The sequence below is a fragment of the Buceros rhinoceros genome, unplaced genomic scaffold, assembly GCF_000710305.1.
Source record: "Buceros rhinoceros silvestris isolate BGI_N320 unplaced genomic scaffold, ASM71030v1 scaffold16128, whole genome shotgun sequence".
Taxonomy (NCBI): Eukaryota; Metazoa; Chordata; class Aves; order Bucerotiformes; family Bucerotidae; genus Buceros; species Buceros rhinoceros.
Window position 1 is genome coordinate 50,497 of NW_010426505.1, and position 13,796 is coordinate 64,292.

General features: G+C 52.2%; 1 protein-coding gene across 1 annotated transcript in view; it reads left to right on the forward strand.

Annotated features, from left to right (window-relative positions):
- The window catches only part of LOC104498185 (retinoic acid receptor RXR-alpha), a 44,028-nt gene that overhangs the window by 17,423 nt on the left and 12,809 nt on the right, over positions 1-13,796 (forward strand). Inside the window, exon 5 of the mRNA XM_010141537.1 lies at positions 8,838-9,007. Coding sequence (XP_010139839.1) covers positions 8,838-9,007 — 170 coding nt within the window. The remainder of the gene's footprint in view (positions 1-8,837; positions 9,008-13,796) is intronic.

Below are 13,796 nucleotides of genomic sequence, written 5' to 3' on the forward strand. Positions count from 1 at the left end.
TAGTTGATAGCTACATAAAGGCGTATCAGATGCCTGCTGGGGAAGAATCTCTCCTGTAGCCCACAGGTATTTGTATGTCATGAAAGTACAGCAGAACCCTCTAAACTAAGTGCTATAGCTCTGGTGAGAGAGGCAAGCTGCGTGGTGGTGAGCAGTGCTGTGACCTATGGAGTGGTGCTGGGAAGAAGAGGGGCTGGTGGCCTCATTCATACCCTAAAACCTGTGCCAGAAGGGTAACAGCACAGGGTCTCTTACAGAGCTAAGACGTTGGCTTGAACGACTAAAATCAGCAGGACCTCTTGGGCAGCCATGGAGCTCTGAAAGGGTGTGATCCCGACACCAGGAAGGTGTCCAGGTGATGGTGCAAGAGCAGGCCTGGAGGGATGGACCTTGTCCATGTGCTGTGGGAAGGAGCCTGGTCAGGGCAGACAGAGGTGAGAGGCGGGGGTGGCTGTGGGGTGCTGCTGGAAGGACGGGATTGCTTCAGGGCTACGAGGCTCGGCTGGAAGGGAGGAAAGCCTGTAGAAGCGGAAGATTCCTTCTGGTGCGTGCATCTCTTTGTGCTGCTCCCTGTTAAAACCATTTAAGATAGATTTGACGCTGTGTTCACAGTGAATGAGCTTCCTGGACTCTGAGGTATTGCAGTGATAATAAATAAGCAACTGGGAACATTTTTCTCCTATGAATTACTGCCAGCTGTGTGAGGCTTTGGTTTTTGTACTCTGTCTCCCACTAAATACCAGATAGTCAACAAAATTAAGATTACCATCAGGGATCTTGACTAATGCAGGGATTATTATTGTGGGGGTGGCTGTTTGCATCCAGAAGCAGAACTCGCTGCTTGATCTGTTCCTCATTAGGGTCTAAGGTGTCTGTGCATCAGCAGCCTTGTATTTGAAAGGGAGAAAGTGGAATGTGCCTTTGAGTTAGGGAGGCAGAGATCTTGTGAGGAGGTGGGAGTGAACACTGAGGGTCTTGGGATCAGGGCGTCTTGCAGGCAGAGCCGTTAGCTGGGGTTAACGTCAGGGGTGAAGGGAGTCATCGGAGACTCCAAACGCCATGGCCTCGCGTTGCAGCACGTTGCTATCTCGTGTGACGAGGCCCCACTATTGCTGGCAACGCTGGCGGATCGCACAGCAAGCAGGAAATACCAGCGCGAAGCCCTTTCTCATGCTCCCGCCATCCGCCCTTGGCCGGCTCACAGGGAGCAGACGTTGGGAACCGGCGCAGCCTGGCCCCGCTCTGTCTCCCGCTTCTCCTTCCCCCAGCGCTGCCTCCGGACACGAGCGGCTCCTCGCATGAGCCAGACTGTATCTGTAGGACCTGCTGGGCTGCCCAGTTTGTTCACAGGGCTACCACTTGCCAAGCTGAAGCCTGCAGCCCGAGCGCACTGCGGAGCGCTGATGGCAGTGTTTGGTGATGACTAGGTAAAACGAATGTTGATGTGTCTCCTCCAGGAAGCCCATAACCCATGTGGAGACCAGAAGGCTGTCCTCCCCCAGTGACAGGCTGCATGTCTGACCCCCGAGATCATTCCTAAATCTGGTGACAGGTACCCTAACTGCGGTGGCCTGGCTACGGCGTGGCTGCAGCTTGCCTCCGTCAGCTGCCATGACATGATCCAGAGTCGAGCTCTGAGGCTCCAGGACACCTTCTCTCTGGCTGCATGCTTCATCTCAGACTCCAAGGCTTCATTACACATCACAGCCTGAGATAATTCTTCCTCTTTTCCTGGGTTTGTGGGTTGGTTTTCTCCTTCTTGCTTGCGCTGCCATTGAGCTGAGGGATTTAACCTGCAGGGGTTTGACTTACAGCATCGCAAGCAGTGACTCTAGTCTGCAGCTTGGAGACCTCCGCGTGTCTTCGGAGAGCTGCCCAGATACATCACTTAGTCCAGAGGGACCGAAGTTTCCCCCTGTTTTAATCCAGAGTGACCTGGAGCTCAGTCCTTGCAATAATGCAGCAGTCCCCGAGCTGTGCCTGATCCTCTGGCCATGGCTGTGCATCCCCCTGCACCCCACAGAGCTGGAGCCATCCTGGCTCCTGGAGCATCTCTCAGCACCAGCAGGAGCAAGAGGAGTCTGGGGAGAAAGAGCAGGAGCTCAGGTCTCCAACCTGCTGTCCAAGTGAATGTAAAAGCAGGCTAGTGACCATACCCTAGTGAAGGGGCAGGGTTCAAGAGCACAGTTATTTTTAGTAGTAATTTTGGAATGGAAAATGTCTTTCAGCTTAATGAGCTTGTTTCTTACATCCTTTAAAGTGCTGCTCTTTAAACCAGCTGGTTAAATGATGCTGGGTTTGTTTTTTGTTTTTAAGGATTCTCTTAGGTTGAGAAAAACGAGTTTGGTTTACGATTTTCTCTCATTGCTTTAGCGATGTTGCTGTTTGCTTATACTTGGCAGTGTCTGGCTTTTGAGAGTGAAGTGAGTTAGCAATTTTTACTGCTGTTTTCCAGCGCCATTCCCCACGTGGACTAGCAGCATGCAAAGGTTTCAATGCACTTTTTTAACACTCTGAAGTTACTTTTTATCATCACGTTGGTATTTGACCTGTCTTAAAAAATGCAGAGTTCTGTTGAAAATGATGGAGAAAACACCACCATTTATTTCTTGTATCTCAGCTTTTGGGGTTGTTTACAGTAGTGGAAAGCTGCATCTTTGCGAAAACAGGAGGCACATGAAAGCACAGCCAAAGAAACACCATCTGAGTTCGTTTCCTCAGCTATTCTGGTGTTTGCCGTATAAACAGGTACCTCAGGCATAAGCGCTTCAAGATGCCAATGATACACAGCGAAGACGTAGCTTCATAAAAAGGCAGCAGAGTCTAATAAATTCCACCGCTAGCGAAACGGAAATCCCCAATAACCCTCCACACGGCACTTCATAAATAAAGCAGCCACCCACTTGTAGGCTCAGAGAAGACTGAGCAGGTTTGGGTCGTGGAGGCCACCAGAGCCTCCGGACTCTCCAGGAGGAGGGTGCTGTGTCCTGGCGGTACAGGAGTATGTTTCCAAAATCCATCCAGGTTGGAGTGGTCTGGAAAGCATCATCCTCATCCCTGCTTGCTTTGTGGATCCCTGTGTCTGCCGGGGAATGGCAAGGAGCTGAAGGACTGAAGGCGGGGGAGGGTCAGGGCAAGCTGAGATGAACAGGAGAGCCAAGGGCAGAAAGTGCATGTTCCGTTTGCCCACAGCTTTTATGATGCCCAAGAACCAGGCTGAGTGTTGGTGCCTGTCCGCCATGGAGCCAGGATCTCCATGCCCAGGGACTCCAGACGCTGGATCTATCCTCCAGAGAAAACTCCATTCAGTTCATTTGTGGTGGAAGTGAATTATCCTTCCCCCTCTGCCTCCCCCACGAAGAGAAACAAACCCCAGCCAGTCATCCTTGCTATTGTTCCTAGAAGGATGGATTTTTGTCTCAGAAACAAGCCCTCATCTGTATTAACGCTGGGTAAGCGGTAATTACGAGCCGCTGTAGCCTCCACGTCTCTCCTAGCAAACAAACAAGCCTGGGATGCTCCTACCCACTGGGGCTGTGCCTTGGTGGAAAATCCCAGCCCCTTTGTGCCTCCTCCTCCCCTTGTTAACATTCCTCTGGCAGAAGAGCTCCAGTGCCCACCAAGCGTGGCAGTGTCCGTGGTTGGGTGGCTGTGCTGCGGCGTGGGGGACGTGGCTGCAAGCGCCCATGTTGCATCTATGACCAGGCTTTGAACACAGAGCATACACTTGACTTCTTTCCTTTATCTAATCTAATTAGCCTTCAGATCACAGCATCAGGATTCTCTCCACAAGTCCAAGGCTTAAAAAGGAAAAAACTTCTGCCAGAGGATGAGATTTGTGGGTGTTCACATGGCTCGAAGAGCAGGGACTTAGTGACATTCATTGCAGGGCTTTTGATGGAGAGGCAGGGGTTGGGGATGCTGCAGTGGTTTCTCAGCAGTGTCCTCCAAGTCTTTCCCAGAGCCTCAGTGAGCAGCTTGTTTTTCTCCGGCAGATGGAAAGTTCATAACTCACCTGCACTGGTTGGTTTGGGGGTTTGGGCACCTGAGCTAGGTTGGTTGTGCACTTTGCCATGGGCTCGAAGTTGCTTAGTTAGCCATCGGATGCTGCACCACAAGCAAAGGCAAAGGTGTCCAGTGTTAATGTGTGAACTGGCAGAGGATGAATCTGGTATTTTTGCACATTGGCCCTTGGAACCGGGCAGCTGAGTCTGGTCTGCAGTCCACAGGATGAGACAAGTTGGTTCTTAAAGAGCGAGAGGTCACCAAGAGCTGGTCTTGACACATGGGGCTCCATATCTTGCTGTACCGTGGCCTGGGGAAGTGCAGGTGGGCTTGAGAAGCTTGAGATGAAAAATGACAGCAACCAGCCTTAGGCAAGTACAGGCCAAATCAAGCAGAATAACATGAGAACCTCTTCATCAGGTGCCATGGAAAACACAGGCTTCTGTCCTTGGCTCGGCTGAGACATACCTGGGGGAGGTGGGGTTGCCTCTCGGAGCTCTTTGACTACAACATCTTTTTCTCTCCTTAAGTGGATTGCAAGCTTTAAATGCTTCCCTTATGTTAGGAAAATCGGACTAGAAAACCTCTCAAACATGCAAGTCTCCTCGAAGAACAATAAAAGCATTGGCACAGCCATCAACACAGAGGAGAGCTCACGTCTGGAAACACGATGCAGCACATCGGGCTCATGTCACGACAGCTTGGGACTGCTTTGCCTCGCAGGAGAACGTTTTCTGGGCTGCAGCAAGCAGTATGCTTCCTGCATTTGAGATCCGCACCGTTGATCATATGCTGTGTCAAATCAGCATCCTTGGGGACAGCACAGTCCTAAGAGTGGATTTTGTCTAACACCTACAGCCTGAGTGAGGTGGAAGGACTAGGACACAGGCTGCTCTCGATGGCTTCCCCACATCCATCCGAGACAAGCCCCATAGTCCATCCAGAGGAGCCCGTCTGCTGAGGCAGTAACTGAGTGCAAGGGGAAGTGGGAGGTGGGAAGGTCATGCTGGTTTTGCAGAGCCCTTGCCAGCCCTTCCCTCCTCCTGGTGAGCAGCAGCTCAGCCCGCAGCAGCAGGGATGTGTTCTCCAGCCCTCCACCTCGTTATCACCATCTTATTGCAGGATGAGCAGAAGGACACGGTGCAGAGGGGCCATCGGTGACAAGCAAGAGAAGGGAGCTGGCGGAAGAAGCAGCTCCCCGGAATTGTCACACTTCTGTCCTTGCTAATTCTCTGAAGCACCACGTGTCAGACAGGAGGGAGAAGCATCTCGTGGCCTTCTCTAGAGTCGAGAATATTTATTTTTTCTTAAATGTACATTGATTGTGCTGCAAGGGAGGATTGGGAATGGAGGAGCCAGTTGCAGAACCTCTCTGTTTTGTCTTTAGCCTGTGAGTTTACAACTTGCATGCAAGCAAGAAAAAAAAAGCAGCAAAAGCAACAAGAACCAAATAATAGCATGATCTTTGTTTCTAGGGGAACTAGAACATGGATAGAGCACCATCCATCCCAGCAGACAAGGCTTCTGGGACATGTGCCTTTCAGGGCACATTGGGCTTACCACCCCTGGAGCTGTGTGATGCTTCAGGGTGAATCTGAAACAAGGAAAGTGGAGACACTGGATTTGAAATTAATTCAGCCTTTGGGTCCTCAAGAGGAACTTCGGGAGTGCCACACCTGGAAGAACGATGTGACAGTAAGATGTCCATTGGAGGGAACTTGGTGTGGCAACGGTAGGCCAAGGCCGGGCACAGAGCTGTTGCAGGAGCGAACCTGTTGCTCACATGAAGAAGGAAGCTGTTCCCACTTCATTCCTTGAGCTGCCCGTAGGGACAGAAAACAGCATCTACAGCAGAGTCAACATCTAGAGGAGTCGCTGCCTCGCAGGCATCCCTGAAAGCTACATCCAGCAACCAGGGCTGGGCAAGTGTCCTGTGTTGTTTCCAAGTGAGGAGCGGGTTGGGTTCACAAACGTGTGGTAACACAGTCCTGCGAGCAAGCCGCAACTGAACTGCACATAGAACAGTCACCTCATCCTGCGGAGTCACACCTCGGTGAAGACCTGTGTGTGAGGCAGCTTCTTAGGGGGAAGGGAGGATATCCATGTCTCTGAGCAAAGCGTTGGGAAGCAGTCACTGCTTTCCTGCAACCCAGAGAGCCTGGGACAGGGGCTGGATGGAGGTCATCCAAGCTGCAGGGGGCACACAAGGCAATCCAGCTTGTCCTGGCTTTGGAGAAGGCTGGCTCTTGGAAACATGGTGGTGGCAAAGCAGTTAACGCTCTCCCTGGCAAGGGCTTGCTTTCTCTTTGGACCTGACGTACTCAGTGAGAAGATGTCATCTGCTCTGCCTGGAGTGTCACTGCTTCCAGCAGCCAGCCAGGCAGGGACGAGGGTCAGGGGCTTGGCGTGGGGCTGAGCGTGCTGGGATGAGTCAGCTTTGCACCGACCAGCTCCACAGCCAGCAGCAGCACCGACTTCCTGGGGTGGCAGCTCGAAGCACAGATCAATAGAAATAACTGTATGTGTTAACCTCTCTCCATCTGTCGGTTCTGTCTATCGTTTTATCAGCTAGATTCAGCCTAATTACTAGCAAACGCTGTTGTGATGACCTGTAAGATTCACAAGTCACAAGAATGTGACTGTTGGGTTTGAGGAGGTCGAGATTTGCAGATTTAAGGCTTTAAGTAGCCATTGTCTGTCTCCCCAGACCACTGAGATGCTTTTCCACAAGTCCCAGTGTCCAGCTCAGTGGCAGCTGAGCAAGACAATGTGTTTTTTGGACTAACACCCCTTCCTGACAGCGGTGGAGGTGGCTGATCTCAGAGCAAGGAACCACGTTTTGCACCTTTTTCCTTGCGGCCTGCTGCGGCTGTGCATCAGGTCTTTGGCATTTAAGTCATTTTATAAAACCTCGTTTGTTGAAGGTTTGCCTTGCTCTCGGGCTTTTCTGTTATTTAGTAGGTGTTTTATCTCTTCTAATGTGCCCAAAGGAGCTTTGGTGCATCTGTGCTCTTGAAGAAAGGTTGGCGTTAAGCAAAAATTTCTAGCATTTTGATGACTAAGAAAGCAAGAGTAGGGGTGGGGGCAGAAATTTAAGCAGGATTTTATGTTGGCCTGAAAAAGTGAAGAGAGAAGGAGAATCCATGCCAGGCAAGAGCTGGATGGACCAAAGCCATGATGCAAATCTGAGCTCTGACAGCAGCAGCTTACCTGGCTCTGGCAGACCAAGCAGAAAACGTTGCATGGGCCTCGGGAGCCTCTGCAGCTCGTAAACTTAAGAGCAGTTTGCAAAAAATAACCTCTTGTTTTTTGCATAACAGCTTTCACACGGAAGGAGCCTGAACGCTGTTGATGTGCAGCGAGCACGGCGGCTGCTGCAGGAGGGGAGGGCGAGCAGTGGAAATCAGCCCCAGGCCTTCGCGTGCTGGGGTGGAGCTGGATTCATGGGATCAGCGTCCATACAGGGCTCTTTTTTAGCATGTGTCTTAATTTCCTGTTTTTTAAGAAATAAGTTTTATATCCTAGGTTTTATTTTCACACTTGGCATAGAGCTGGTCCCACTGATTGCCTAAAAAGCTTTATTGTGTTACAGCCAGCTCTGATTTCCCTAGAGCAATACCTGCGCCGCTGCCACTTTCTCTGAACATCGCGTAACCAGCTTCAAATTCAGCAGAGAGGTAACGCGTTAGGATAATCGTCAATCAGTGGCAGCCTTTCGCGTTACCGAATGCCTCATCCGGTCCTCAGCAAAGAGCTGGGGAAGTTCAGGGAGTTGTCTCTCATGACCAGTGATGGAAACTCCTGTTGCTTGGGCTGTTCTCAGTGAGACTGGGCTAAAAACGTCCTGTGGGAAACAGGGGTGCGTGGAAAAGTATGTGATTTTGGATATGTAATGTGATGATTGAGAAGAGATAGTTACCAGCCTAACTGTCTGCACAGCGCTGCTTTCCAAGGTTGGGGAAAGCCTGTGTGCTGGTTTCAAAGGGAGGTTATTAATAATAATTTTATTAGCATCTAGTAAGTGTTTTTCATCTATGTACTGCTCAGACATGAACCCGTCGGCATGTGACATGCTTCTGGCTGGGTTACTCCTGCCACGCAGGATTTGGGACAGGTCTCTCCTGTCTGTTCAGAAGTTGCCCAGAGACAAAGGCAGGGTGGTGGTTTGCATAGAGCGTCTGCCGGCAGATCCCAGCTCCTGTCCCACGGTACCACCGTCCTGCCAGGGAGCCTCGCGGCAACCATCAGCATCCCTGCTGGACCAGGGAACTCGATGTGTGACAGGGCCTCCATGGGAGTCCAGCACTAGCAGTCTCAGAAGACCGTTGGACTCTGAAGTTACGCTTTAAGCTGACCGATTTCTCTCTTCTTTAGGATTCCCTTATGCTCTCACTTCACCCATCCATTTCCCTCTCCCATGGTGACTCGCCATGTTGCTTCCTTTACTTTTCATCATCAGTCTTTAACCTTTTTGTTTCCAGGGCCTCTTCCTCTGCCGGAAGGGGTGCTTCCCAGCAGAGGCCAGGTCTGAGCAGGAGTCTCTCTTGCCGTGCTCCCAGGAGAGCACACACAGAGCAGCTCTCCCAGGCCAAGGCTGCTTAGTAGCTTCCCCAAACCTCACACCCCCTTGGATTATCCAAACTGAGACCCACTGACCACACAGGTGGAAAGGTCAGATGGTGTCCGTGTGATCCTCCAGCTCTGAGGATGCTTTAGGTTTTCATGGCTGTGCAGGGCTTGTAGCTCCATGGAGCTTTAGTGTCCCTCCTTAGCCTGTGACACTGTGGCCAGGAGCCCTAGACTGATGCTGTCCCTTCTCTGTCCACTTCCAGCTGTCCAGGAGGAGCGGCAGCGAGGGAAGGACCGCAATGAGAATGAGGTGGAATCAACAAGTAGCGCCAATGAGGACATGCCCGTGGAAAAGATCTTGGAAGCTGAACTCGCAGTGGAGCCAAAGACAGAGACGTACATTGACGCAAATATGGGCTTGACGCCGAGCTCGGTAAGGCACCTCTCCCCTTGTCCCCAACCCCATCCCGGGCACTCGGGGCAGAAGGGGTGGCTCATGGGGCAGCAGGACTGGCCTAGCTGGAACAGAGCAGCGAGCTTAGGGCAGAGAGGAGTTATCTTACAGGAAAAGAAATGGGGCTCAGAAATAGAACTTCTTAACTCTGCTGTGGATAGCGTGTGTGGGCTTAGTGAAAGCATGATGGAAACAACCCCTCTGCCCCCACGCAACCACTGGTACTGGTACTTTTCTGTCTCACAGCCACAGGGAAGGAACAGATACTGTAAGGCATAATTAGAAGGGCTCACAGAGAAGATTTTATTTTATTTAACAGCCCTTAGTGCTAAAAGGCAGGAAGACACTGTGCTCTGAAGAGCTCAGAGTCCAATTAAGGCAGTAAACAGACCTGTGCGGCTGAAGTGCAAAGAGATAAGAGCTGTAAAATGAGGGTGTGACTTTTCAGATGCAGAATTATACAGCTGCTTGGCTCTAAGAAGAGAAAACCTGGAGAAGTTTGCTGGGAAGTTCCTTTCCCATTTAGAAGCTTGCCTTATAACTGGGCCTGCTTGAAGCATCTGGGCTCTAGCAGGACCTTGTGTAGACAAGAGGTAGCTGACAGGGAAGTAGGAAAAACGTGAGAAGCTGTGATGAGGGAAACTGGCTTGGTCCCTTTCCTAAGAGATTCCCTTATCAGCAGGTTATAGCCTTGCTTAGAGAAAGGCTGCCTGCAAAACAGCTACCTCCAAACGCGAGAGCCAGCCTCTCCTCTGGAATTCTCGTTCTGCAATGGACCCTGTGCCAAGCCCTCATAAAGAGCTCTGCTGCAGAGAAGGCGCTGGCTGCCCAGTCTAGGCAGCACTGAGGGTGCAGCCCCCGTTCCTCAACAGCCGCCCTTCCCCTCAAAGTACTGGGAACAGGGCAATGGCTCGAAAAGGCAGGACTGCAATTGAGGCAACTAAAGTATAGCAGCAGGGTCACAAGTGGGGCTAGTTACCCCCACCCCTGCGTACACCGGGTGAGCCCTGGGGTGCTGAGGGACTGGGAAGTCTCAAAGCAAAGAGATGGAGGGGGAGAGTTAAAAAATAAATGGCCATGTGCCATTGGGAGTGTGCTGTAGGGGTCAGGGTCAGCCGCATGTGTATTATTTCCCATTTATTTCCCGTGGTGGCACACGCTGTCCTGCAGCATGCTCTGATAGCAGGAGGGGACACCGCCACTGCGAGGTGTCCCCGGGGCTGCGGAGGGTCCAGATCACCACAATACCCTGGCAGCTTTTGCCGGCCTTGCTGCTGGGCAGGGGAGAGGCTGGAGTGGGGGGTATCTCCTGGCTTCCTTAAGAGGGGGCACAGGCTGTGGGCTGGCTGACCCGGGAGCGCAGGGTCACACACTGAAATATCCCTCTGCATTTCCCATTGCTCTGTGCTGGGTGTCTCTGAGGCTGAGATGATGAAATGCAGCTATTTCTAGCAAGTGGAAGTACTCTGCGGTATTTATTTTCTGCTACAATAATACTTTATCTCTTTCTTTATATGAAGCTTGGAGGATTGAGCCAGGAATACTTTATCCGACAGGGCTTGACAGGAGATCTCAGAGTCAGGCTGCTCCTCGCAGGACTCTTAGGTGTTGCCTGCCTCTGGGGGATGCTCTTTTTGGCCTTTACCTACAAGGACACTTTCTGGCTGACTTGGTAGGTGAAGCTTTCCAGTGCGTAAGGCTTCCTGCTCCATAAGGAGCCGATCCCTCAGTGAAACCCCCCAGAAGCAGGTACAGGAGAGCCCAGTTGCACCCAGCAGAGAGCAACACCCTCCAGCCAGAGGGTCCCATCACCATGAAGCTTGCAAAGGGCTTTTCTGGAGGAGACAACTCAGCGGTGGTTAGCGCGGGGCGGGGAGAGGCTCTGACGGCTATCAGGATTAAAAATACTTCAGGGGAGTTGTAGCCAGCGTTGTGCTGACTTGAAAACAAACCCCAGAGAGCGAGCTGAAATAAATGGCTTTGTCTGGCACTGCGTCTCCTCAGCCTCTTGTAGCAAATTGAAAGCTGGTTCCTGCATAATTCAACACGCATTACTGTGAACAAGGATGTGTGTTGCATCTAAATAGAAGCAGGAGGCTTGTTGAAATGCCCTATTATTGTCAAGCGGCTTCTGTCGATGAGGTGACATTTGTAGCAGGTTTAGCAGATGTATGAGATCAGCAGCTCGCAGTGACGAGGCCACCAGATGAGGCGGATGAGGCGAGGGGAAGACAGAGGAGCTGCCCTCCTCCCAGCCCTCCCCAGAGAGCCCAAGGGATAGAAAAGCAGACAGATCCAGTCCCTAATAGACACGAGGTAAAAACCAATCTGTTTCCTATTGGCCTGGTATGTTGGGTCCTTTTATTTGCGCCCCTGCACCTCAGTCCGTCTGCACTGAACGCTGTCGGTGAGCTGAAGAGCTCCAGCACTTGCAAGGATGTTTCCACAGGGCTGTGCCAGGCTGGGATGGAGGTGTCAGGGTGCTGTAGGAATTATCTCGTCTGTCGCTTTGTCCCTGGCTGCTCTGAGAGCAAAGGTCTCATCTCCGGTTGAGGGAGGCCTCTTTGCTTTGCCAGACTGCCACTGGTGCTGATTTCTTCCACCCTGGACAGTGTGGGACCCAACTGCAGGGCTTCAGCACGGTCCTTGGACCTGGTGAAAGGGGAGGGCAGGGGGGCTGTTCCAGTGGCTCTGGTACCTAATCATGTGGTTGGTGAAGTGTGCTGCTCAGAGGGTGACCAGGAAGGGGACCCGTGGCTCTGTCCCCACACCTTCACTGACACCAAAGAGGATGAGTTATGTTCCTGGTTTGAAGCCCATGATTGGGAAAAGGGGCATACAATGGGATGTGATCCTTGTGGGTGGCATGGACAGGATGGGGAAGGATGCTGAGCCAGGCAGAAAGCAGCTAAGACAGGGGGATCTGCCCCTGCAAACCCGCTCTCCTTCTGCCTTGCGTGAGAGGAGAGTGCCAAGACTCAGCATTTTGATGACCATCACTAAAACACTCACTTGAAGTAATTGCACCAGTGAGCCCCTCATTAGCCCCCAGCTAATTGCAACAGTTGTCTGGCTTCAGACTGTGGCAAAGGGGATAAACCCTTTGGGAGGTTCCCACAAGCTGGAAATGAGTATGGCTGCAGGATTCCTCCACAGTGTGTGTCCCAAGAAGCCCCCAGACCCCGTGTGGTCCCTGTCCCTCAGGAGCTGGGCACTGGCTGTATGCTCTGGTCGTACCTGTCCCAGGGCAATATGATGAGGCACGAGGATGGGTTTGCCTCTGCCCCCGTGTCCCCAGCAGCCACAAAGCTGGCCTCCTGCAGCGTAAGCACCACCTTGGATAGGCTCCTGGCCACTGAAAGGCAAAGCCTGTAACTGAGAGCTGTTATCCCCATTAGCTCTTAATTGGCCTTTGAGCAGCTGGTTTCAAGTCACCGGTTTCTGGAAGATGTCTCCAAGCTCCGTTTTTCCAGAAGGATCAGGTACCCGCGTGTCCTTTCATTCTGTCACACTCCGGCACCGTGCCCTTGCTATTTACTGCAGGAGGGGATTTGCTTACCGTGCATGGGGAGGGTTTCTACACTGCTTTGCAGATCTCCTCCTGGAGACAGGCAGGGCCCTTTTGGCCCACGGGGATGATACTTTTAGCTGCCTCTCGAGCTATGGTGATCAAGTTCTGCCAGGAATCACCGTGGTGGTTCCAGGAACTGCCATCTGAGGTGTGATTAAAGGCTGGACCCCTCGCTGAGGCTTTCTACAAAGCACCAAAGGCTGGGTACAGCTTGTGTTGTCTGCGGAGCAGTGGTGAAGCAGCCTGGGCTGGGAGACCGGGAGCCTGGCTTGCTGCGTCAGTGCAAGTCCTAGGGACGGTGACAGCCTGTCCAAAAGCAACCCCTGATAAAAGCTTTGGTAGAAACAACTAACTGCCCTAAAATACCCCTTTCATGGGGCTGTGCAGGCACCAACTGCTTCATGGGTCAGGTTCTACTGGAGCACGGGGTCTCCTGTAAGTTGTGTTCTGCTCCGGGGCATGCCCATGCCCATCCCCATCCCCCCTTGCAGGAGCTGGGATGCCTGGGATCTCCACCTGGCTGCTCCAGTTTGCTATCCAGACTCAGGTGACTTGAGTTGGGTGATGTTCCTGTAGCCTGGGCCATGGGTGTCCTTTCTCACCCTTCCTGCAAACGCCCCTGAATGCTGACATTCCCTGTGTTTCCTTCCAGTGAAACACTTAACCCTGCAAAGCTCCTCCTCACACCCAGTTCAGGGTTTTCCTGTTGTCCAGAGGAAATCCTGTCTTATCTCCCTCTCCCAGGGAAAAGTCCCTGCTCACATCTCCTTCCCCAGGGAAAAGCTCCAGCTCTCTCGGAGCAAGATTCCCCTGCCCTTGTACCCCTTGGGGAGCTGCTGGAGACAGGCAAAGAGGGAAAATCCCTGTAAAGATGCTCTCTGCTCCTCAGCTGCTCTGCTGAACGTGAGCCCATTCCCATCCATCTCTGCACACAACAGGTGAAAATACTTTGAAGGCAGGTGCCCCTGAGCTTGCCAGATGCTGGTTATTTTAAGCTTGGAGAATGGGAGACATTGGCCACTGAGGCACAGAATTTGTGTTTGCTGCCAGGGGACAGCAGAGGGGACCAGCTGAGGGTCTGGGCATGGCTTCAGGGTGTAGGGAGGCGGCTTAGTAGCGTGGTCCTTGTCTGGCCAGCCTTGGAGAGGGGTTTGCTGAAGTACAGCTTGTGATGAGGAATATCCTCATCCTGCTGCA